Below are 25,557 nucleotides of genomic sequence, written 5' to 3' on the forward strand. Positions count from 1 at the left end.
GGCGACTGTAGGGCCCAAGGTGGCGGTGATCGGGGAAGGCGGCGATGGATTAAAGAGACATCAGTGAATGTAGCTCGAGGTTACGATGACTAGAGTTGGCTGTAGACGACTGCGGGTTGATACAACAGTGGAAGAAAGCGATGACAATTGCGACCAGAAGAGGCAGTGATGAAGGCTGCTCGAGACGGATGCAACAACCAACAAAAGGCGGAAACCAAAAGAAGTGGTGATGAAGGTTGTTCGAGGCAGGTGTGGCAACCGGAAGCAGCGACAACCATAAGAGGTGGCGACTTGAGGAGGTGACAAGAAGAGGCGGTGGTGAAAGCGGCCCGAAGCTACAGTGACACCGACAGCTAAAAGTGGTGACGACTATAAGAGGCGACAACAATCGAAAGTGGTGACGACTGGACGAAGCAACGACTTGAGGCGATTGCGACAGCTGGAAGTGGCGACGGTTGAAAGAGGCGGCGGATGAAAGAGGCGTTTGGCCAGAGGTGGCGGTGACTGGATATGTAATACAGGAAGCAGAGCTGCAACTCCCTCTTCTACAAGCTCTTTACATGCTCTTGACCTAAGGTTTAGGTCCTCGTTCATGAGGGATTTAGGGCTCTATTTATAGAGTCTAAATTTTAATTAAGGCATGAATCAAATACACTCTTGATCGGGATGACTTTTGATGGACATCTGACTACCTTAACAATGTCAAAATCGGGCGATATTTGGCTCTTTGGATTCGTCTCATTGAGACACTCGATTTGACTACAAGCAAGTCATATTCAACGACTATTTGACCTTCAATCACGACATGAAAGCTTCCAAAAGTGATAAAATGACTTGATATGGGATTGATTCAACTCGGATTAGGCCGATTTTTTTTATCATTGGGACCATCTCACTGTGTCGTTAAGTTTGACATAAGTTTGCTTGATTCAGAGCTCTGAATGATTTCTAATCAACATTTGAATATTTTCTACATAAAAACAACCTCAATATCTGCGTAACGCATCAAGATTCATGCTGAATCATGAAAAGTAGTTGGTGGCAAACAAGTTTTAAGGAAAAAAGATAGACTATATTATCTTGATGATGGACCTGAATCTAATAGATGCAAAGATTTTGGTTTAAAATTCATTTTTGTTTTTAAAAGTAATGATATTATGTTACAACATTATGCGGTAAAAGAAGACAACTTTAAATATTTCTTCAAGGTTCATTCTTCTTCAGGCTTCAAGTTTTTCCCCCCGTTTTTAAGTGTGACTTAGGTTATTTATAAAGTATATGTTACAATTAATAAATGAATATGAACTACTATGATCGGATGATCTGGAGCGATTCTCATAATTAGATGGTTTTTGAAGGACATTTAAGTATATTAAGATGTCAGAATTGAGCGATCTTCGCCTCTTTGGATTTGTTTTGTCGCAACGCTCGATTCAACTATAAGCTCGTTGTATTTGACATCCATTTGATCTCTCAAATATGCTCGTAAAACTTCAAAAAATGGTGTAATGACTTGATTGAGGTTTGATTTGGTCGGATTAGACCAATTTTGGTATTTTTAGACCATTCCAACAGACCCCGACAGCTTGACTATAAGTTTGTTGGAATCGAAGTTTGGGATAAATTTTCATCAATGTTTGAATATTTTTTGTTTAAAAAAATATTTCAAAATTCGTGTCATACTTAAAAGATTTATGTTTAATGATTAAAATTTGTTTGTGGTGTATCAATTTATATAATGCATTATATTTAGAGTTTCATTCTTTTCTTAGGGTAGAAATTTTTATGTGTTTACCAATATCCTTAGCAAGGAGGAATTCTATTTTTATTAAAGACAAAAGCGAACCTATTCCTAATTATATTTGTTCCGGCGTTGCCCATGAGATTATAATAATTACAGCTTCTGTAGATAACAATCGCCGTGTCCGCTTCTGTGCCGTCGGATCATACTTGAAGACAACATTATGCGGTAAAACATTGCCATCAGAGCCGCTAACTCGGTGCGGGGTAATAAATTGGTAGATAGTCCGTCCAACGAGATCAAAACCCTAACTCGTTACTTTTGGGATGAGATGAGACGTGTGGAGAATGGCCCGACTCCTTCAGCTGATTACTTTGTGGCCGGTTCCGCTTGCTGTCTCACTTTCTCTCTCTCTAATTTGACGGAAAGATGAAATCTATCGCATGAGCAATTGCTCCGTTTCAGGGATGTTTCGTGCGTGCTTCAGCATCCTGCCAAGATTTTATTTTCTTGCAATGGCGGGCTAAGCGGCTTGGATGGTCTGTGCATCTGCGGGCAACCGCTGCGTTTGTCTTTGTTGTTGTGATCAAGGAATTGGTGGGTTATCTTCGGGATCGAGCAGAGCTGAATCTTAACATTCGACTCCCTGTTTTCTCTTTAATTTTTTGATAACGTTCATTAGGATTGCTGGTTTACCAGTTACCATGTTAATTGCTCTTCTATGATGATTTGCATGATGCTCTATATCTTCTCCCCAAAATTTTTAAAAGTTTTTTTTAGATTCAAGCAGAGGAAGTGAAATATAGGGGCTGTCGGGTTACGGATTTAGAGCAGGATTTATCCTAATTATTGCCAGACGGTCAGTTTGGACAAAATAAAACAGCCGATCTGATGAATCCGGATTTTACCGATTTAGGCCGTAAATCCCGTGGTTCGTTGGATTTAGTAAATCTGGGATAGACGCCTCTCGAGAAGGAAGATGTGAAGTTAAACTTCCTGTATGCTGTCGGGTAGGAACGGAGCCGAAGGATGAGAAAGATGGGAGTCTCGGGTCTCTGTACAGGGAGGGGAGAGACATAAGCGAGGGTTTGGACAGGGATGGGAAGGTATTTGGGCCGAAAAATTATTCCATACGGGCGGAAAAATTATTCCATACGGACACCGGAGAGAGGCGAGTAATGAAGGCCAGGGGTTGGGGCTAAGAGGGGAAGGGTAATAGTTTGTTGTTTTAATTTAGGGGCAATTACATGCAGACCACCCGAAACATTGCTATTCACAAATCAAGCACCCCTTTCAACCATTTTTTCAAATTCTTACTCAAATGCCAAAATTCAGGGTAAAACCCCAACCGATATCTTTCATTTTAATCAAATTCTCAATAGTTTGACCAAGGAAGCTCAAATATATCGGTTTGGTATTTCAAAAAAAAATCATCTTGGTGTTTAATCTGTAAATATCAAATTTCTATGTTTATTTTATCAATTTAATTGATTAATAATTAATACTTATTTAATATATTATGAAATTGTTTACAATTAGATAAAATTACATGTAATTATTTATAGTTAATTAATAATTAAAAATACTTTTAAAATTTAAATTATTTAATAAAATTCTAAGTAATTATTAATTAATCAATAATTAATTAATATTAAAATACTACTTAATTAATAATTTGTTTAAGAAATTTTTACAATTAATTAATTAGTGTATATGGTTTTCTATAGAACAATGGTGAATCTAAGCTTCTTATTCCCCATTTCTTTTCGCAATTTCTATATATTTCGGCAACCATATGAGCTCTCTTGTAAATGTATAATTTATTGCATCCAAGTCAAAGTTCTAGGCTTAGTTTCTTTTCCGTTGAATTTACATACCACACAATTCTTATGTATTTACATATGTAACACCTAAATTTTACTTTTATGTTAGTGGTGCTTCCAGGATCTCTGCTTTCCTCATGGAATGATGGAGCAGCTTGGATGACCTATGATTCGATAGGTAACCGTTGCAAGCTTGTGCTATTGGTAGAGAAAATGTAGGTGCGTAATTTTGACTTCTCCCTGGCAGCGAAAAATTTTCTGCACGGGCTCCGGACGTAGCTCTACGTGCTGATTTCTAATAATATGCAGCCACTTGGAGGTTATTGTGTGGTTATTGAAGTGAAACCACGGAGGTTGCGGGGATAATTAGGGGGTTATTGCAGGGGTTAATGCAAGGGGTTATATTATGTGTGTGTGTGTGTGTATATATGTATATATATATATATATAGGCTTGAACTCATATGGCAGTATTAATGCTTAAGAGGTAATTTACTCGAAATGAAAAAAAAAAAACTTGGCTTATATTATTTTGTGGCAGCTTTTTTAATGGCACTCTAGCACTTTTATAAACTCCGGGACTAAAAGGACCTCATCTAAGCAGTGAGGGGACTATTTTGACACTTTCCATCTCTCTCTCTCTCGCTCACTATATATATATATATATATATATATATATATATATATATATACATACTTACTGTTAGAATATACTGAACGGGGTGTACGGTTGACCATAAAGGACTCTCACTTGAGCCCGTGAACTTCCACTACACTTGGGTTCAACACTTGCTTATCGTCTCCTCAAGTGGGAGAGTGAACTTCATAATCTGTGTTAGGAGGGATTCATGCCTGTACGGCCCTCGTTTTTTATATTAAATTTTTTAAAAAGAAAAACAAAATACATATATATATACATACACATATATATACATATATATATACACACACACACACACACACACACACATATATACATATATATATATATATATACCGTTAGAGATAATATAGAAACTTCGATTTCGACTTAGTTGCTATAATTTATGAATTTTCAAGAACTCATATGGTTGCTAGAATATATTGAAAATTGCAGAAAGAAATGGGGAATCCAAAGCTTGGATTCACCATTGTTCTGTAGATGTTAGATATTTAAGAAATGGAAGGAGCCCAGAGAGCTAGAATGCACACTGTTTTCATAAAGAAAAGAAAAAGACCCTGGCAAGGGTAGGTGATCATCTCTATTTATATAGTTTGAAATGGTCTCTCTCTCCCTCCCTTGTCAGGTTACAAAGAGACTATATTGCAATACATTTAGTCTAACGTTGTCAGATGGATGTGTCAGCTGGCACTCGGCTGCTAAATTTTAAAGAAGCTGGCTATGGTTGCATCCATTGGCTTGTTAACATCTCTGTCGGCCGATAATGACTATTCTTTGTATGCATAATGCATCATCGAAGGTGACGAGGCACTGTAAGATTTTTTTTTTCTTTTGCGGCGTTACATAGTTTTGTACTTTTCATGCAATGGCAATCGAGTAGCTTAAACTGCCCATGCCTATTAGCGCGTCTATTTGAATAACCATTGATTCTGTGATGTAATGGTACTCTGTTTTTTCCCCCTAATTTTGTGAAAGGTTTTTTTTAGATGCAAAAGAATGTGGTGAAATGAACCAAGAAAGATGTACATGCATATCACTTAATTCTTATATAGTTACATATTTTACGCATATGGAACAATGGCAAATCTAAGCTTCTCACATCCTGTTTCTTTCTGCAAATTTCTATATATTCTAGCAACCATATGCTGTCTTGAAAATGTATAGTTTTTGCTACTAAGTTAAAATTGAAGATTTATTGGTTTCTTTTTGGGGGCATTCACATACATACCGCAAAATTCTTAGGTATTTACATATCTAAAACCTAAAGTTTAGTTTTTCTTGTTAGCCCAAAACATGCTTTTGGTTATATTTCTACAAAAAAAAAAGTATTGGCCATATTTCTCGATTTTGAGCTATTATAAGGTGTAGAAAGTCCATCTCTCTCTCTCTCTCTCCCTGCGTGCGTGCGTGTGTGTGTGTGTGAGTTTGAGATTTGACGCTGATGATTAAATTCAACATGGAAAGTGATGCTATCCTTGTCCAAGGTACTTTAGGGATCTTTCATTTTCTTATGCAATGGTGGAGCAGCATGGATGACCTATGAGTCTGCAGGTAAACGCTGCATCTTTTTGCCATTTTTAGAGAAGAAGCCCTTCCATGCTGTTTTAAATGCCACACCATATATTTTTCCTCTAATATTATGAAATTGTCTTTTTATATTCAATATGGAGACGTGAAATGAAATTAAAATGGGTGATTTACATGCATACCACTCAATTCTTATGTATTTACGAGCAGCTAGGAAGGCTCTTGCTTCTGAGGTAATCTCTGCTTCCATGAGTCCCTGGTGGACAACTGGTTGGTGTATATTCTTTTTGATTCAACGAAGGCAAACCTGAGCTTCTGATTCCACTTATCTGTCCCCATTTTTTAATATCTTCAAGCAACCATATGAGCCCTTCATGTGTGTAGATTCTAGCAATTTTGTCAAAGCTTAAGCCTGCCTTGGTTTTCTTTCTGTAGTTGAACGATCCATATTTTGATAAAAATGAGTAATGCTTCACCCTCCAAAGAAAACTTTTTATTTAGTTGTGATTTTGTGTCAGCTTTCTCACTTTTGTTTGGGTGTAAATTTCTTTTTGATTTTTAGTATTTTTATGGTGAGGATGAATTTTTTTCAGAAATGACGTGTTAGACTATTATTCAACTTTTCAAAAAATAAAAAAAAAGGGATTCACATACATGTCTTTGAATTTATATATGTATTTATTTAAAATTTAATTTTTTTTATTTAGTATAAAATATTTTACGGAACTTTGCATATATCACCACACAATTTCTTTGTATTTACATGTCCAACACCTAAAGTTTTATATTTACATTTATATCATTTTGTTGCTACAAACTCTTTAAATACTAAATGTTGCTATTCTTCTTTAACTCTTTAAATACTAAATGTTGCTAAATTTTTAGACATATTTGTGCAGATGAACATAATGTGGGAATTTTTGGCTAATTACAGGTATTACGATGTTTTCAATGTTAAATTTCTCTTTTGTTATTGATTAATTAAGATTTATATTTTCATCAGTAAAAAATTCACACCAATTTCTTTTTCATTTATCCTGTGCTGGTATGCAATGACATATGATTGAATCTTGAAATACTTGGCTTTGTATCATGCAAAAGCAAATCCAGATGGGTAATGCACCTACTGCATTTTCAACAAAAAAAAAAAAAAAAGAAAAGAAAAAAACTCTATTCGATAAACAGAAGCCTTCTTTTGCAATTTCAAGAATGATGATGTACTAAAAAAATTCATTTCTATGAATTCCATGAATTTCTGTGTGTGTGTGTGCTGGTGCTTCAGGAATCGTTGCTTTTATGATGCAATGGTGGAGAAGAAGCTTGGAGGATTTATGCTTTTGCAGGTAATCATTGCATCCAATGTCATTGTTAGAATGTATCTGCTTTTCGCCTCTTTTTGGTGGAGCAAGTTGGTGCTTCAAAAGGGGGTAAATAGGGTTTAGGATTATAAATTTTATTATAATTAATGATATAAATATAAAAATATTTAATATTTCCAAAATAATATTTAATTTGTACATTTTTTATTCATGTGTCATATCATAACAAAATGGATGTTCTTTTTAGGTAATTTTGACGTTCCAGATGCGTTGGCGCGGTCCATTTCGTCTTCGGAGGTCGTTTTGACAAATTCATCAATTTGCGTGCAATTTTCTCGTGTGCAAAATTATGGAAAATGGGTGTCTTTCCTAGCTAAAATTGATGTCCCGGACGCGTTGGCGCAGTCCATTTCGTCATCGGATGTTGTCCAGAGAAGTTTGCATTTTCACACATTCTTTAAGCTCAATTCTAGTCCGATCTTGTGCAACTTAGTGAATTTTGTGCATTTTGTGTGTGTGTGTGATGATAAAGTCCTGAAGAGGTTTTTTTAGGGCTTGAGATCCTATTTAGAACTTCCCCTCGAGTCTCCACATGATAGTCCTTAACCACTCGACCATACGACAATGGTTTTGAGATCATCAATGCGAGACATCACAAGAGAAATAGGAAGTGGCTGGAATTTCTATGGAATTTCTAGGGGATGGATTCCAATACTAGTTTTCTAAGATAGTCAATAGGGACCCCTAGAGCTAGATCCTAGGATCCTAAGGAAAAGAGTAATGACCTCAAAATGAGGTCAACAGATTGTTGAAGTTTGTCCGTCATGGAGTCAGATTTCTTCTGGCTAGTAGGAGCCGAGAGAGTAAATGTGGACTCTAGAACGGCTCTTAGTGGGTCTCAGTTGCCACATCATCTTCTTTGCTATATATATAAATATATACTTGGTAAAAAATGAAATGCATCATTGAAGGTGATCATGGCTGCCATATAGTTCCATATGATTGTTTGTTGTGGTGCTGCATCGATATGTATTTTATTCATGCAATGGCGATGAAATGACTTGGGCTGCCCATGCCTTTGAGGGCATCTATGATGGTAACGTCTGATTCAATGATATTTTGATTGGTAATCTTATTTTCTTTCCTAATTATCTAAAGTTCTTCTATTTTTTAGTTTTAGGATAAAGGAAGTGAAATGAAATTAAAGCGAATTACATGCATTCCACTAAATTCTCTCTCTCTCTCTCTCTCACAATATATATATATATATATATATATATTAGATTGAACTCATATGGTATGTATTAATGCTTAAAAGGTGCTTTACTCCAAATTAAGAAAATAGTTGGCTTATATTCTTTTGTGGCAGCTTTTTCAATGGTTTTCTACAACTTTTATAAACTCTGGGACTAAAATGACATCATCCAAATAGTTAGGGGACATTTTGACACTTTATCTTTCTCTCTCTCTCTCTCTTTATATATATATATATACATATACATATATATATATATATATATAGGCTTGAACTCATATGTTATGTATTAATGCTTAAGAGTTGATTTACTCCAAATGAAGGAAAAAAGTTGGCTTATATTCTTTTGTGGCAGCTTTTTCAATGGCTCTCTAGCACTTTTATAAACTCTGGGACTAAAATGCCCTCATCTGAGTAGTGAGGGGACTATTTTGACATTTTACTCTCTCTTTCTCTCGCTTGCTCTCTCTCTATATATATATACTTTTGGAGATATACTTAACTGAACGAGGTGTAGGGTTGATCATAAAGGACTCTCACCTAAGCCCATGACTTCCATTGCACTTGGGTTCGACACTTGCTTATCATCTCCTCGAGTGGGAGAGTGAACATCATAATTTGTGTTAGGAGGGATTCTCGCCGGCGCGACCATCGTTTTTATATTATATTTTAAAAAAAGAAAAACAAAATACACACACATACATACATGCATGCATCCATGCATCCATACATACGTACATACATACATACATACATACATACATATTTGTCGGGCAATTGCTTGTCAGTTGTAAGTTCCCTTTGGTCTAGGGTTCGATTCCCCCCAAGTATAGGGTGTGGTACTCGAATTATAGGTGCATGAGGGATGTTTGAGGCTCGTAGCATAGCCTCCGACCCTTTCGTCTGAATATATATATATATATATACTGTTGGAGATAATATACAAACTTTAATTTTGACTTAGTTTATAAATTATGAATTTTCAAGAACTCATATGGTTGCTAGAATATTTTGAAATTTGCAGAAAGAAATGGGGAGTTAAAGGCTTGGATTCACCATTGTTCTGTAGGTGTTAGATATTTAAGACATATGGAAGGAGCCCAGAGAGCTAGAATGCACACTGTTTTCATAAAGAAAAGAGAAAGATCCTCGCAAGAGTAGGTGATCATCTCTATTTATAGGGTTTGAGATGGTCTCTCCCTCCCTTGTCAGGTTACAAAGACACTATATTGCAATACATTTAGTCTAACATTGTCAGATCGATGTGACAGCTGGCACTCGGCTCCTAGGTTTTAAATAAGCAGGCTATGGTTGCATCCATTGGCTTGTTAACATCTCTGTCGGCCCATAATGACTATTCTTTGCATGCATAATTCATCATCAAAGGTGATGGCACTGTAAGATTTTTTTTTTTCTTTTGTGGCGCTACATAGTTTTGTACTTTTCATGCAATGGCAATCAAGTAGCTTAAACCGCCGATGCCTATTAGAGCGTCTATTTGAATAACCATTGATTCCATGATGTTTGTAACGATACTCTGTATTTTTCCCCTAATTTTGTTAAAGGTTTTTATTTAGATTAAAAAGAATATAGTGAAATGAAATAAGGAAGATGTACATGCATACCTCTTAATTCTTATATAGTTATATATTTAGCGCGTCTAGAACAGTGGCAAATCTAAGCTTCTGATACCTTGTTTCTGTCTGCAATTTTCTATATATTCTAGCAACCATATGAGTGCTTCAAAATGTATAATTTTTGCAACTAAGTTAAAATTGAAGATTATATTGGTTTCTTTTTGGTGGCATTCACATAAATACCACACAATTCTTATGTATGTACATATCTAGAACCTAAAGTTTAGTTTTGCTTGTAGCCCAAAACAAGCTTTTGGATATATTTCTACAAGAAAAAAAGTATTGCCATATTCTTCAACTTTGAGCTATTCTAAGGCGTAGAAAGTCCATCTCTCTCTCTCTCTCTCTCTCTCTCTCTCTCCCCGTCTGTGTGTATTTAAGAGATTTGATGATGATGATTAAATTTAACATGGAAAGCGATGTTATTCATGCTCAAGGTACTTCATGTATCTTTCATTTTCTTATGCAATGGTGGAGCAGCTTGGATGACCTGTGCATCCATAGGTAACCGCTGCATCTTTGTGCCATTGTCAGAGAAGAAGCCCTTCCATCTGTTTTAAATGCCACACCATATTTTTTTCCTCAAATTTTCTGAAAATGTCTTTTTATATTCAATACGGAGACGTGAAATGAAATTAAGATGGGGGATTTACTTTCATACCACTCAATTCTTAAGTATTTACAATTAGCTTGGAAGGCTCTTGCTTTTGAGGTATTCTCTGCTTCCATGAGTCCCTGATAGAGAACTGGTTGGTGGATATTCTTTTTGATTCAACATAGGCAAACCTGAGCTTCTGATTCCACTTTCACCTCCCCATTTTTTAATATTTTCAAGCAACCATATGAGCCCTTCATTTGTGTAGATTCTAGCAATTTAGTCAAAGTTTAATCCTACCTTGGCTTCTTTTCTGTTGTTGAATGATCCATATTTTCATAAAAACGAGTAATGTTTCACCCTCCAAAGATACTTTTTATTCAGGTGTGTTTATGTCAGTTTTCTCACTTTTGTTCGGGTGTAAATTTCTTCTTGATTTTTAGAATTTTTATGATGAGAATGATTTTTTATTTCCGAAATGACGAGTTAGGCTATTATTAAACTTTTCAAGAAATAAAAAAAAAGTGATTTACATGCATGCCTTTGAATTTATATATATATATATTTTTTTATTTAATATAAAATATTTTACGGAGCTTTGTTAACATTACCACTCAATTTCTTTGTATTTACATGTCCAACACCTAAATTTTTATATTTACATTTATATCACTTTGGTGCTACAAACTCTTCAAATTCTAAATGTTGCTATTCTTCTTTAGTTCTGCTGTAGTTTTGACCAAAATGGATTTTTAGGCATATTTGTCCAAATGAACATAATGAGGGAATTTTTGGCTAATTACAGGTGTTATGAGGCTTTCAATGTTAAAATTTTCTTTTGTTATTGATTAATTAAGATCTATATTTTTGGCTAATTACAGTAGTTATGAGCCTTTCAATGTTACCACATAATTTCTTTGTATTTACATGTTCAACGCCTAAATTTTTATATTTACATTTATATCACTTTGGTGCTACAAACTCTTCACATACTAAATGTTGCTATTTTTCTTTAGTTCTGCCGTAGTTTTGACCAAAATGGTTTTTTAGTCATATTTGTGCAAATGAACATAATGTGGGAATTTTTGGCTAATTACAAGTGTTATGAGGCTTTCAATGTTAAAATTTTCTTTTGTTATTTATTAATTATGATCTATATTTTAATCGGTCAAAAATCAGCATCAATTTCTTTTTCATTTATCTTGTGCTGGTATTCAGTGACATATGATTGAGTCTTGAAATACTTGGCTTTGTATTATGCAAAACCAGATGGGTAATGCCCCTACTGCTTTTTCAACCCAAAAAAAAAAGAAATAAACCTCTTTTGGACAGTTTAGGCACACCACGGAAACAGAGTAAGACAAAAGTCTTCTTTTGCAATTCTAAGAATTATGATATACTCAAAACATTTTTGTCTAAGAATTCCAGGAATTTCTGTGTGCGCGCGCGTGTGTGTGATTAGGCTTTGATGATTAAATTCTACATGTAAGACAAACTTATCCCCGTCCGGTGCTTCAGGAATTTTTGCTTTTATGATGCAATGGTGGAGAAGCTTGGAGGACCTATGCTTTTGCAGGTAACCGTTGCATCCAGTGTTATTGTTAGAATGTATCTGCTTTTCGGCTCTTTTTGATGGAACAAGCTGGGTTGTTAAAGTGGATTGATGTTTACAACTTAGCCGAAGTTGTAATATGTTTTAGTTTCCATCTCTCTTTTTTTTTAATTTGGCTTTGAATTTTGCATATTATAATATTATACTTAGTGCAGTATGCTAATGGATGAAAGAGGGTGCTAGATTTGTAAATAGCAATGTTTCAAGTGATATGTTTTCAATTGCCCCATAAGCTTATCTGTGCTGTTTCACTCTCCAAAGAAAACTCCGTAGTAAAAGGTACGCCAGACGAGGGCCTACTCTTTAAAAAAAATCGCAGAACAAAACATAGAGATGTCCGTCGATGTAGATTGGGCGGGCTCAACCATTGATGGGAGATTGACTTCCGCATACTGTACTTATGTTGGGGAAAGCTGGTTATATGGTGGAGTAAAAAATAAAATGTGGTTGCGAGGAGCAGTGCCGATGGATATAGAGCTTTGATCAATGGAATATGTGAGATGTTATGGTTGAAAATAATTCTTGAAGAACTATGGATCACTATAAATTTGCCAATGAAGTTGTGTTGTGTCAATAAAGCCAACCATAGGCATTGCAGAAAATCTAGTACTGACTGATCTCACAAATCATGTGGAGATTGATAGGCACTTCATAAAATATAAGCTTGGTTGTGGAGCTATATGCATACCATTTATTCTTACTGTTCTACAGATGGCACATATTGTCGCTAAAGGACTTTTTAGGCCTAGTTTTGAGTTACTTAAAAGCATGTTGGGCACCATGTATTCTTACTTGCAAGCAAATATACCAACTTGAGCTTGTTATTGTTGTTAAGTTGTAATTTCTTTTTTTTCTGATTTAGCATGGGGAATTTGTGACTGATTTTGTGGCTTTTCTAATATGGTAGCCTCTCTCTGTTATTTATCAAAGGCAATCATTTTTTGGTCCGTTAGATTTCAACACTCTTCTCATGTCATGTCAATGGAGCAGTTGGGACGGACCGTGTTTGAGGGTAATCGTTGTTTCCATGAGCCAACTCTAGGGAGTTGTTGGATATGTAAGTTGATGTAATAGGCATGAATTTGATGTTCTGATTCTCCAGTAACCCATTGAGTTCCTTAAGCATATAATAGTCTGTCTTTTTTCTTGTTTCGGTAGAGTTGTTTAATGTTCCAGAGATTGATGCCAAGGAATGATTGAGACCTGAAGTCGTTTCTCTGTTTAAATTTTTAGTAATGCTTCACCTCCAAAAAAAAAACAAATTAGTATAATGGTCTGTTCAGATTAACGCTTCACCCTCAAATAAAACTCATTATTTAAAGTGTTTGCTTATGGCAAGTTTCTCACTTTTGTTTGTTTGTATTTTTTTTTTGAGTTTTTCAAAAATTTCATGGAGAGAATTTCTTATAAAATACATCTGCTAGAGTGTGGTAGTCAATTTCTTACGAAACCACCTTGCATGTTTTTTTTTAACAAAAAAAAAGTTTAAACAAAACATGCAGGGAGATTTTGTTCCTTTCGTTGGTACTTCAGGGATCTCTGCTTTTGTCAGGCAATGGTAATGGTGCAGCTTGGATGACCTATCTCTGCGGGTAACCATTGTGTCCACGTGACTTTGTTAGAAATCCAATCCAAATGTACCATTTCCTTCTCACTTTTCTTTATTTTCCAGCAACCAATTAAGGCCTTAGTTTGCAATATTGGTGTTGTAATCTGTCTAGGTTTTTTTATTCTTTAATTTTTTTATCCTGGCTTTGGATGATTTGTATGCTGATGTTTCAAAATAATTTAGTATCAAACTCAGATGGTTATGTATTAATGCTTGAAGTGCCGACCCGTTTAAAAAGTATTAATATAAAATATATTAAAAATGAAAACTTCATTTTTTAAATTATTAAAAATGCTTGAAAAAATGATATTTAATATTTTATATCAAATGACTTTTTATTAATTATTTCTTAACCGCGTATTATATTTGTTATTTTCTTATAACTAGAGCTTCAAATAATATTGTTTTCTTTCTTTCATAATAAAAGAGCTTGCTCATGAGATTTACATTTAGATGATTTACATTGTGGAGTTAAATACCTTGATGGGATTTATCCTGCGCAGGATTTACTATAACCTGCTTGAGTTTTGAAATCTATATGTTGCCAAACAATCGCCAAGTCATTAGTTCACGACATATATTGAGTGACTTGCTCCTTTTCTTTCTATTCGATTAGAATCTCATTGACGGATGGTCTATTTGGATTGGATTTCATAGTGGTTCAGAGATATTAATGCTTCTTCAATATTACGTTGTAATGGAGTGGTTGGTTCAACTTCTGGATGGAGTAGAGGTGAATTTTAGCTTTCAACTCCCCATTGTTTTTAATATCTCCCTCTATATATTTATGTATGCTTAGATGCATATATATAATGATGAAAGTGAAATGCAGCATTGAAGGCGATTATGCCTGCCATGTAGTGCCATATGATTCCTTCTCGTGGTGCTGCATGAAAAAGCTGAGCTTGAGCGAACCCAGGCTCTTCTTGTGTTTGACTCATTAGAAAATTCCACTGTTCAGGTTCGACTCATTTATATATCGAGCGCAAAAAATTTGTTTCTGTTCGACTTGTTTGCCTAGCGAGCCTAGCGAGCCAAACGAGCTGTTCGTGAACAACGAGTCATTTTGACAGCCCCATTCACATAGTTGTAGGATGTTAAGGGTAGGGCAAGTTCTAGATCTTGCTATTTATATTAAAATATTCATTTAAATAGAATTAATATTGTTTTATTCTATTTTTAAATTAATAATTTTAATTGATTATAAATCTTTGTAGTCTGTAGTCAATTAAATTATTTAAAAATAATACTCATCAATTATATATATTATTTCGAACCAACATGAGTCAAACACGGACAAACAAATCTTTGTCCGCGCTTAACTCGTTTATATATTGAGTAAAAAAAAAGTTTATTTTCAGCTCATTTGCTTAGCGGACGAATTGTAATAAGTTGAACAGGAGTTGTTCGTGAACAATGAACCATTTTGGCAGCCCTACATGCCTGGTCCATGAAACAGCTTGGATGGCCCACGTCTTTGAGGGTAACCGTTGTATTTATGTGCTACTGGTTGGCTATATACTTTTTGATGGAACAAAGACAAATCTGAGATTTTGATTCTTCACTTGTGCTTTTTTGTGTCTTCATGCAACCATGTCTTCATGCAACCAAATAAGCTTTTGAAGTCTTAGTTTCTTGCAGTTTTCTGACAGTTTAAATTTTTTTTGGTTTCTTCTCTCCTGTAGAGCTGTTGAAATATCTTTTTATTGATTGCAAAGGTTTAATGAGGCATGAACTCCATGTTGTGTTTAATTGAGTAATGTTTTATCCTCCAAAAACAACTTGTTAGTTGATGGGTCAGTTGAGAGTATCGCTTCACCCTCAAAATAAAACTTAATAATTTAATGACCTGTTTGTGGCAGTTTTTTTTTGTCATTAGCTTATTGAACGCTCGGTTCGTTTGCAGCTTTAGGTAACTGTAGCATTCATGCATCAGTGGCAGAAAAAATGGTAGTTGGTTCTGTTTGGAAATTGAACAAAGCTGAATCAGCTTCCAACTCCCATTTTATTTCTGCGCTTCTTTGTATCTTCAGGACTCCAAAAGAAGCCTTAAAAGCTTTGTGGTAACCAGATTTGAGCAGCATTTATGCAGGATTTGATCTGCATCATGCCAATTAGCCAATTTGACAGCTTTAAATTACTATAGGATCTTAATTCTTGTTTCCAATTGCGCTTCAAATGCTTGATCTGGGCTTCATTGCATTCAGGCTGAATCACTTTCAATGCCTTTTGATTTTTCTTGTTGAGACACTTTGTTTGACTATAAATTTGTTAAAATCAGGGATCAAGGGATATTGAATGTGAATTTAGAAATATTTCTTACTCAAAATGCATCGTGATCTGTGTCTGATGATAAATATTCTTGATGAAACATCAACGATAATATTTCCTTCTGGTTATTTATTAATTAAAATTTTTGTTGCGCACATATCTAAACATTTTTCTAACCATTTGAGGTCTAGATGTTAGATATGTAAATACACATGAATTGAGTGGTATGTTTTGTAAATCTTCCTAAAAACAAATGTCTAGTTTGATCTAAAAAAATAATATTTTAGTAATGTGTTTTACATACATATCACACAATTCTCATGTATTTACATATCTAGCACTTTGATGTCATAAGTTTATGTGGGAAAATATGTTTTTCACTGGTAAAAGAGTAGTAATAGTGGCATTTTTTATGTAATATTAAAGATTTGAGTGTTATGTATTTAAAGATGGAAGTTTAGTTGCTAGATATTTCAGTATCAATCAATAATGACAGAAATCAGGCAGAGTTTCCTTATTTAAATTGCTCTTGATTTTCCTCTCTTGTTAATTGTACATATTCTTTCCTTATAGCTGAATATTTTGATTAAGAATATGTACTATTAGATTACCTAAAATAGATTGTACAAATTGTTATTTATTGGAATGAAAGGAAAAAGTCATCAAGCCAATTCTATCAAAAGTTGATATTAAGTACATGAGAATTGTGTGGTATGTATGTAAATGTTTCTTAAACATTATGTTATACTCTTGTCAAAAAATTTTCAACCAAATTTCTGTGAGAAATTTTAACCCAATTTATTTTCCTTTTATCATCTGTTGACATGCGGTGGCATATGATTGAATCTGAAGATGGTTCAATTTCTATTTTGAATCTTTCATCTTCTGTTGACATGCGGTGGCATATGATTGAATCTGAAAATAGATTGTGCAAAGACGGTACGCCTCAGACAGGTAAGGGTTGGATCTTTCTTGAAGAATTCATTTGACCAGAATCACTCAAATAAGCCCGTCGCTTTCCAACCCGGACAAACCGGGAAAGGGAAATGGATCATCCAGTTTCAGAAGGATTTATGTGAACCGTCAAAAATGCGTTGCGTGACCTCACGACCATTCGGCCTTGCAGTTGCCCAGCCTAATCGTAGTTCGGCCGCTCGACTAGTCGGGTCGCACGGGACCATGACCACCCGACTTGATGGCCGACCGGCTCGACGAACGCCAGACCAAATCCATGGGCCCCATGGGCCATTTTTATGTATGGACTGAAATGCCCACGCCGCATCTACATATTAGGGGTTTAGTATGTAATTGTATGATGATCCATCCCTAGGTTATGCAAATTTAGTATTCATTACTATGTTGTTGCTCTCTCTCTCTCTCTCTCACACACACACACACACACATCCTTCAGCTCTAGAATTCCTTAAGCAGGCCTCCTGAATAATTTTGGATTCAACATACTCATATTTTTAAGAAGCTCTTTGTGTAAAAAAAAAAAAAAAAATCTCTACTCTCTTTTTCAAGATATGTAATGATTTACTCTATTTTTCTCTCTTTCCATGAATCTCCTTTCTCTATCCGTGTGTGCGTGTGATTAGACGATGATGCTTTGATGGCGATGGAGTAGCTTGGACGGCCTATGTTTCTGTAAATAACAACTTTTTTCATGTGTAGAACATGTGGATGTATCTGCTTTTTGGAGGATCTAAGGTGAATCCGAGCCTACAACTCCCATTTCATATAAAGTTTTCCATTTCCTCAAGTGACTAACTGGAGCCTTATTATATGTAGATGTTTGCCTTTTATCAGAAGTTGTACTTTCTTAGTTTTTTTTTCCCTTGATTTGAATGAACTGTATTCAAATGCTGCGTGATAATGTAGATACGACTTTGATGGTTTGATGGTAAGTATTAATACATCAGTGATGCTTCACTCTTGAAAGAAAACTCATTAGTTTGTGGGTTTGTGTTTTTTTGTGAATGGCTTTCTTTCTCTACTTTTGTGGGAGGTTTTTTAATGGTTGGTGGTTGTACTTTAATTTCGCTTTGTATTGCTGCTGAAATCCACCATGAAAGATTTTTCGTCCATTATGAGGCATATAAAGTCAAATAGAAAGATTTTTCGTCCATTAGAGGCATATTTCACCACTTTTCATATATATATATATATATATTAAAAAAAAGGAAATCGGTATTTGGCAGAGACCCAAATAACGATTTCCCATGCGCCAGGCACCATGATGAGAGCTCACGCATGTGCCTAAATATTCGAGAACCTAGCGCCACTGGGGATCGAACCCGTGACCTGAGGGGACTTACAGTGAACTCCGCCAACGAACATGCTACGGCTTGCGCGCGCGCGCTTACACAGATATATATATTATATGTGGGCTCCAATTTTTCGCACTCTCAAATTTATTGAATGAAAAATAAAATTAAATGAATAAGAGAGTTTTGTGTGAGGTTCTAGGTTAAATTGTGAAAAGGCAGCTGAGACAGGTAGATAAGAGAGCATATTTAGTGACTAAAATCCTGTGAGAAAAATCCTTACCTAAAATTTCTTCATAATGTCACATTTACTATATGGTTTAGGGTGCTTCGCGCCTAACTCTTTTTGTCATGCTGTGTTGTTTATGCCATCTACAAGGATGAGATAGATGAATCATGATATGGTTCAATTTTGAAACCGCAACTGGAAAAGTAATGCTACTCTGCATTCTCAACTCAATAAATAGACCTTTTCGATTTCTTCCTTTGCATTTTATAATGATTTATTTGTCCAAATTTTAATATTGATGATTTTCAAGAATTTCTCTTTGGATTTATACGGTGCTGATGAAATCCATCCAGAAAGATGTTTGTGCACTCTAATGTTGAGCAGGATTCCCTTTTTTGGTCGTTCAGGGATCTCTGCAATTATCATTCGATGTCCAAGGAGTTGCTTGGAGAACCCATGAATCCATTGGTAACCATAGAGCTCTGCCAAAGAGCCTTTTTTTGTTTTTTTGAATAATCAGGTTAATGATGCTACAAGGAAATGGGGACCCAAACTCGGATGGCATGTGTTATACATCAGTGATGCTTCACTCTCCTAAGAAAATTAAAGACTCTTGAAAGAGAACTCCGTATTTCATTGATTATATTGTAGCAACTTTTTCAATGATTTTCTTGACAGTTGCTACCGTTCTGTTTGAGTATAATTTTTTCCTGCTTTCTAATAAATATCTGTGGTAAAAATTTCTTACAAAATCGCCAATGCATCATGGCTGGTAAAAATCTGTTGGATGACTTCAAAGTACAAAATTGTCAGAATCAATTGCCATACTAATTATTGCTTGCTCCTCACCATCTTTTCTCATACTTTTCTACTTTAGTTTACCTCTTCATGGTTCTCTCTGATGTGAAAATCACCATCAAAGGAATGCTTTATAGGGTTTCACATAGGATGTAATGCAAGTTTGTTTTGCTGCAATGGTGCTGGAGCAACTGAGGGCTAGGAAAATTCAATACTCTGGCCTCCCTCAGAATGAAAAAAAATATGAAAATAAAATGAATGTGGAACAAGTGAGTGAGAAAGTTTACCATGAGATTCTGGGTTAATTTTTCAGAAGGCTGATTAGATAGTTGATAAACTATTACCTAAAGATTTTATTCTTTTTTTTCGAGGACTTTTAAGATTTGGGATTTGAGGTTTCCCATAGCCGTGTGTCTCTATGGTTAATTACCCCTCTGGTCTTCCCAATAACAAGATAGCTCTTTCTATTGAGGCTAGTTATTAGGTGTTAAGTAACAAACTTAGCATACAATAACTTCAAATTTAAGTTTTAAAATTACAATATTATCACTTTTAGCTTAGTGACGATAGATTATCTTGATCCTTGCTGACAAAAGAATCCTTATTAGCGATCATCTGTTATTTTGTTCATGGGAATTTTGTAGATCTCGGGTGGCTGTCTTAGACCTTAGCTTATCAAACCTTTATGGTTTGTTATCCCACTAAGTTGGTTCAACATTGCTTATAATTTGATTCCATTTTTTGGTTTAATAAATTTATTATCTAATCCAACTGAAATGACTGAACACTCCTTACAATGAAATTTTGGGCATATTTGTGCAAATTAACATAATGTGAAAATGGTGTTAATCAAAAGTTCCATCTCTCTCTCTCTCTCTCTCTGTGTGTTTTTGTTTATGTTTGTGTGTGTGCGTGCGCACACGCGCACGTGCTTGATTAGGCTATGACTAGTCTTAATTAAAAGTACTCTCCTGTTATCAGGAGGGGTTCTTGCGCCTATGGAAAATCTCAAACCCCAGATCAGAGAAGCCGTTGTAGAATGAGTGCAAAATCTTTGCACAATGTCTTATCTACTATTTCATTCGCCTTCTGAAAATTTGGCCTTCAAAGCTCTCAACAGCAAAACAGAGTCCGGGTCGGTCATAAGTTTTGGAGCTCACATTTATGCTAGAATTTGCGAGTCAAAAAGCCTTGTTGGGTCATTATTGTAAATATAATAATAATAATAATAATTATCAGGGCTGTTTTTGAAAAATTCACAATCCATTTTACAATGATATTTGCGGCCCCCTCAAACAAGCCTTTGTGCCATTCTTATGGAGAATTGCATAATGTCTTTTTCTTTTTCTCTACTTTTGTTTACCTTTCTATAATTTTCTCTGATGTGAAATCATGCATTGAAGGCTTGTTTTGGAGGGATGTATGGCCACTGTTAAAATTGTGACCCGAATTCTTCATTATTATTATTATTATTTTATTGCTGATATTGCTATTATTCCTTTTTCCCCAAAATTTTCTACACAAACTAGTCAGAATTTCTCCATGGACGAAAGAAAAATAAGGCCCATTTACATTTTTTGTCCCATTACAATATTTAGATATTGTCATGTCTATTTTTTTTATCTATATTTCTATCTATTGGTTCACTAGAAACTGATGAAAATATGTTGCAAGCAGAGGCATTTTTTTAGTGAAAATGGCTCAAGTAAAAAAGAAAAAAACGGTCTAATCTGAGTGCAAATTTAATGTTTATAAAATCTGGTGAGGAAATCCTTACCTAAATTATCATTACAATCTCATTTACTGTATGGTTTATGATGCTTCTCTCCCAGCTCTCATGGATGCACTGTGTCGTCTTCTCCATCTCCCAGTATAAGAGATGAATTTATAAAACGGTTCATTCTTTGTACTGCAAACGGAAGAGTAATGTTACAGTCTTTGCTATTAAAAAGAGAAAATTTGGCAAGTTTTTATTTTGCATAATTTTAATGTTCTTTTCTCTTCAAAAATTTGTCATTATTATTTCGAAGAATTTTTTTTGGATTGGACACTGCCAATGAAATCCATCATGCATGAAACTCAGTGCAATGTTGAGCAGGATTCCTTTTGATGTTTCTTCAGAGATGTCTGGTATTATCATTATAGATACCTGGAGCAGCTTGGTTGTTCCATGAATCCATATGGGTAACCGTTGCATCCCATGCCTCTGTGGTAGAGATTTCGTGGGTGGTTCTGTTGAGAAGACTGAGCAAAGGCGAATCTGAGGCTCCAGTCTCTCTTTTATTTTTCTCATTTTTTTTTTCAACTTGATGCATCCAAAGGGGAGGTCTTAGCTGGATTTGTGAAGCATTCAAGCAGGATTTGACCTCCTGTGAACATGCAAGATGACACTCAAATGAGCCCGGGTTAAGCATTTGAAGCATACTTGGAATCTCTGATGCATAAAATTTGATATTTCCTATTGTAGCACTTAAATCCTTGACATCATATAAAAAATATGACATATTTTAACTTTTCTAAACTATCATACTCCTTTTACTTTCATATGTTATGATGTCATTGTGACTTTGAAGTGTTCTAAGTGTAAATATCAAAGTTCAGGTGTTAGATATTGGTGCGTGCTTGGGAATTCCCAGAGGTAATGTGATGATTTAAAGTCTTAGGCCCCGTTTGGGGCAGCTTATTAGGTGTGGTGGGTTTTGAAAAAGCTGCGTTTAAAAACCTCTAAAATCAATATTTTCACACCGTTCTTAACTAGGTGCGGTGGCAGTTTTCTAGCTGTGGTCCGGCTTTTCCAAAAAAAAAAAAATTAATAGCCACCGCAGTTTTTTGAACAATATATTAATTTTCAACAACTTATTAATAAGCTTCAGCTGCCCCAAACAGACCCTGTGCTGCACAAAGATTTAACACACACTGATAAAAGAAAAATCGTGGGAGGAAACCCCAAATTTTTTTTATTTGAAATTGAATTTAAAATGATTCTTGCTCAAAATGCTTTGAAATTTGTTTGATAATAAAAATTTCTTGATGGCTCATCAAATATCTAAATACTAGAATTCATGTGATATTAATTTTTAATCTAAGTCAAATTTTGGTTTGAATCGGTTTCTCAAGGCTTGAACTGGATTGTGCAGTCCTCCACTACTAGATGTTATCCCTCAATAGTCATAATTTCATCCAAAATATACATCTGGTGGGAGTTTTTTTTTGGTTAAATACGGATATTATGAGTCATGAAATTAAATTTTCTTATGCTGTGATTAATTGAAAAATGAGGCGATTACATGCATAGCACTTGAATATTGTTATTTACAAATCTAGTATCTTGTTTCATTCATTTTTATAATTCTCACTCAAATTTATGTTGCATTTGTCTTCAAACATGTTTGTAACAAAATTTTAGAAAGATATTTTCGCACAATTTTCCCTTTATCATCTGCTGGTATGCAGTGACATGATTGAATCTTAAAATGGTTCAATTTCCATTCTGCAATTATGATAAATAACTTATTTTGAATTTCTCATGCAACCAAGGAAACTTTGTAGTAATAAAAAAAAGGCAAAAATCTCTACTTGCATCTCCAAGAGTTGTAATGAATTTCTCAAATTTTAGCTGTATGAATTCCATGACTCTCTCTCTCTCTCTCTCTCTCTCTCTCTCTCTCTCTGTATGTGTGTGATTAAGACGGCGATGAATAAATGTAGCATGAAAGGGAATCTTGTTCTTTCTAAGGTGCTTCACAGAATGACAATGGAGCAGCTTGGATGGCGTATGCCTTTTCAGGGAATCACTACTTTTATGTTTCAATGATTGAGAAAATGCAAATGCTTTTGCTTTTTTTGATGGAATTATGTTGAATTTGAGCATCAGATTCCTCTTTTCCTTTAAAAATTTCTATATCTGTATTAGTTTTTATTTTTTTCCTGTTTTCGAATGTTTCGTTCACTAAAGCAAGATATAGCACACATGGGGTTATTTCGGGGTTATTGCAAAACTTATTGGAGTCTGTAGTTTATTTTTTTAGGTGGGCCCGATATAACACACATGACAGTATATTACTGAGAGTCCACACGTAAAGCTACGTCCGAAGTCCGGATAGAAAATTTTCCCCCTTGGACTACCATATTTCCACTGGTAGCGCTGTTCCCATGTTTCATTGGTAGAGGACGCTTTGATTTATCCGCTTTCTATTGGACTCGATCATTTTTCTTTTCTTTCAAGTAACCAACCATATTTTTCTATTTTCCTGGTTTTTAATGTTCGGTTTGCATATGCTTGCATGGAAATGGATACTCTGAACTAAGATGTTATGTATTGATGCATCTGTTGAGGAGGACTCCTTTTCATGCTGCTTCAGAGATTTCTGATTCTCATGGTATATCTACAAAGCAGCTTGGACGGCATATGTTTCCATGGGTAATCTTTGCATCCGATGCATAAGTTGTAGAGAAATGGTGGGTGCTTTTGCTCGCAGTTTGAAAATGGTGAATCAGAGCTTCCAATTTCCCATTTCCTATCTACATTTTGTTAAATATCTTCAGGTAATAAAATGAGTTCTTTGGGGCTTTGTAGCTGGATTTTAGTAGGGTTAAACCTAAACCCTGGCAAATGGCCAAAATGAAAACTTCAAATTTGAGCTGTTAACGATCCGTCTCCGAGCCTAGCTGGGGTGGGCTTAAAATCAGCTTGAAATCGGCCCGTGGATCATTATATTCAATTTTGAGGTTATATTCAATTTTGAGCCGATCAACTTGAAATTGGCTTGTTACTCGTTCTATTCAGATTTGCTTAGCACTATATATGTATGTTTTATAAACAAAATAATACGAGCTAAACTTGAGTTTGTTCGAGCCGATCCATAAATGACTCAAAATTGGCTCCAAAATTTTCGATCCGAAGTTTCAGCTCATAGGCTGGCCCAATTATTTCAATTCAATATCGATTGGAGCTAAAATTTGAATCGATTTTTGAGTGATTAATGATCTTCAAGCTAAATTCACTGCCATACTCAAACAATATAATGAGTCGGCAAGTCCATTTTTGTTTTTGGGGGTGTGCATTCTTTGTTAAAACAAAAATTAAGCCGAATCAAAAACAATTTTGGCTGTTTCAGTTCAGTTTCAAAAATGCATTTCGACTTTTTGTTTTTAAAACCTTAATATTTTGTTTTCAGTTAGTGGGTTGATTTTAATTTTAATATACTACTAAGAGATGTAATTCTTGATGTTGGTTCACAACTGAAATTCAATTAAAATTTAAATTTCGATTTGTTCATAATCAAAGATTCTAAACATAATTATATTTCGGTTCTGTCAATTGAGTTTTATCAAAATTTTGATTTATTAGATTTCAGATTTCAGTTGTAATCAGTTTGACTAATTTCAAAACAAATTCAACCAAGCCGACCAAATGCTCACCCCTAATTGGTTGGAAAATTTCATGAATTGAATTTGACTGCTCGGTAAAAAAAAGCTTAACAAGAATGTTAAGTTATTGACACAAAAATATTCATAATTATGCTACGCTGCCCATGTTCTTAAATACAGTTAAAAGTGCCTTGGAAATTGGACAGATTGCTATCTTTGATCACAACCCCAAGTATGATTATGACTGATGACTGATGATTACTTTGAAGCTAACTTTTCACTCATTTGCTATGCTTCTCTTCTTTTCTCTCTCTCTCTTTCTCTCTCTCTCTCTCTTAATTGGGCTATGAAGATAAAGTTTCTCACAAAAGACGATTTTATCTTCAGAGGTTGCTTCACGGTTCTATATTTTTTTGCAATGGCACCAGAGCAGCTTAGATGGCCTGTGCATTTGCGGGAAACATTGTGTCTGTGCGTTAACTGTGGAGAGCAGATATGTGAATCTGTTTTGATGATGTAACAAAGACGAATATGAGCTCTTCAACTTCGAGTGTCTTACCCACCTTTTCTCAAATAGCTTGTCCCTCGCTCTATATAAATACGTGAGTAATTCTGCTCCTCACAAAAGAAATCAACTCTTTTATGGAAAGGAGACGGCTCATGCACATGTCACGATGAATAGGGAATGAGTGGATCATCGGGATGAAATAGAGGCTAATCTTAGCATTCGATTCTCCATTTTCTTACTAAGTGGGGTCAGCTACATGAATCCCTTTTCTCCATTGTACCCTATTGAGTGTCATATTTTCATTTAATTCTAATAGATTGAGATCATTTTTTATATA

The 25,557-nt window shown here is 35.0% G+C and overlaps 1 protein-coding gene across 11 annotated transcripts; it reads left to right on the forward strand.

The window, feature by feature from the left end:
* The first annotated feature begins 2,058 nt into the window (after positions 1–2,058).
* Positions 2,059–19,941, forward strand: LOC110033625. 11 transcript variants are annotated; one of them, XM_020737702.1, is made up of 7 exons: positions 2,059–2,338; positions 6,650–6,684; positions 7,033–7,093; positions 7,317–7,366; positions 11,826–11,911; positions 12,075–12,132; positions 13,122–14,009. In XM_020737702.1, the coding sequence occupies exons 2-7, from the start codon at positions 6,650–6,652 to the stop codon at positions 13,237–13,239; spliced, it is 408 nt and encodes a 135-aa protein (XP_020593361.1). In that variant the 5' UTR covers positions 2,059–2,338; the 3' UTR covers positions 13,240–14,009. The 11 variants fall into 11 exon arrangements, 6 of the variants coding, with proteins under 6 accessions (XP_020593361.1, XP_020593354.1, XP_020593338.1 ...); XM_020737679.1 differs by lacking the exons at positions 2,059–2,338; positions 13,122–14,009 and adding exons at positions 4,529–5,774; positions 18,952–19,941 and having other exon boundaries at positions 6,636–6,684; XM_020737714.1 differs by lacking the exon at positions 2,059–2,338 and adding an exon at positions 4,529–5,774 and having other exon boundaries at positions 6,636–6,684; positions 12,324–14,009.
* Positions 19,942–25,557: the final 5,616 nt, after the last annotated feature.

Source organism: Phalaenopsis equestris, unplaced genomic scaffold (genome assembly GCF_001263595.1).
Source record: "Phalaenopsis equestris unplaced genomic scaffold, ASM126359v1 Scaffold000002, whole genome shotgun sequence".
NCBI lineage: Eukaryota > Viridiplantae > Streptophyta > Magnoliopsida > Asparagales > Orchidaceae > Phalaenopsis > Phalaenopsis equestris.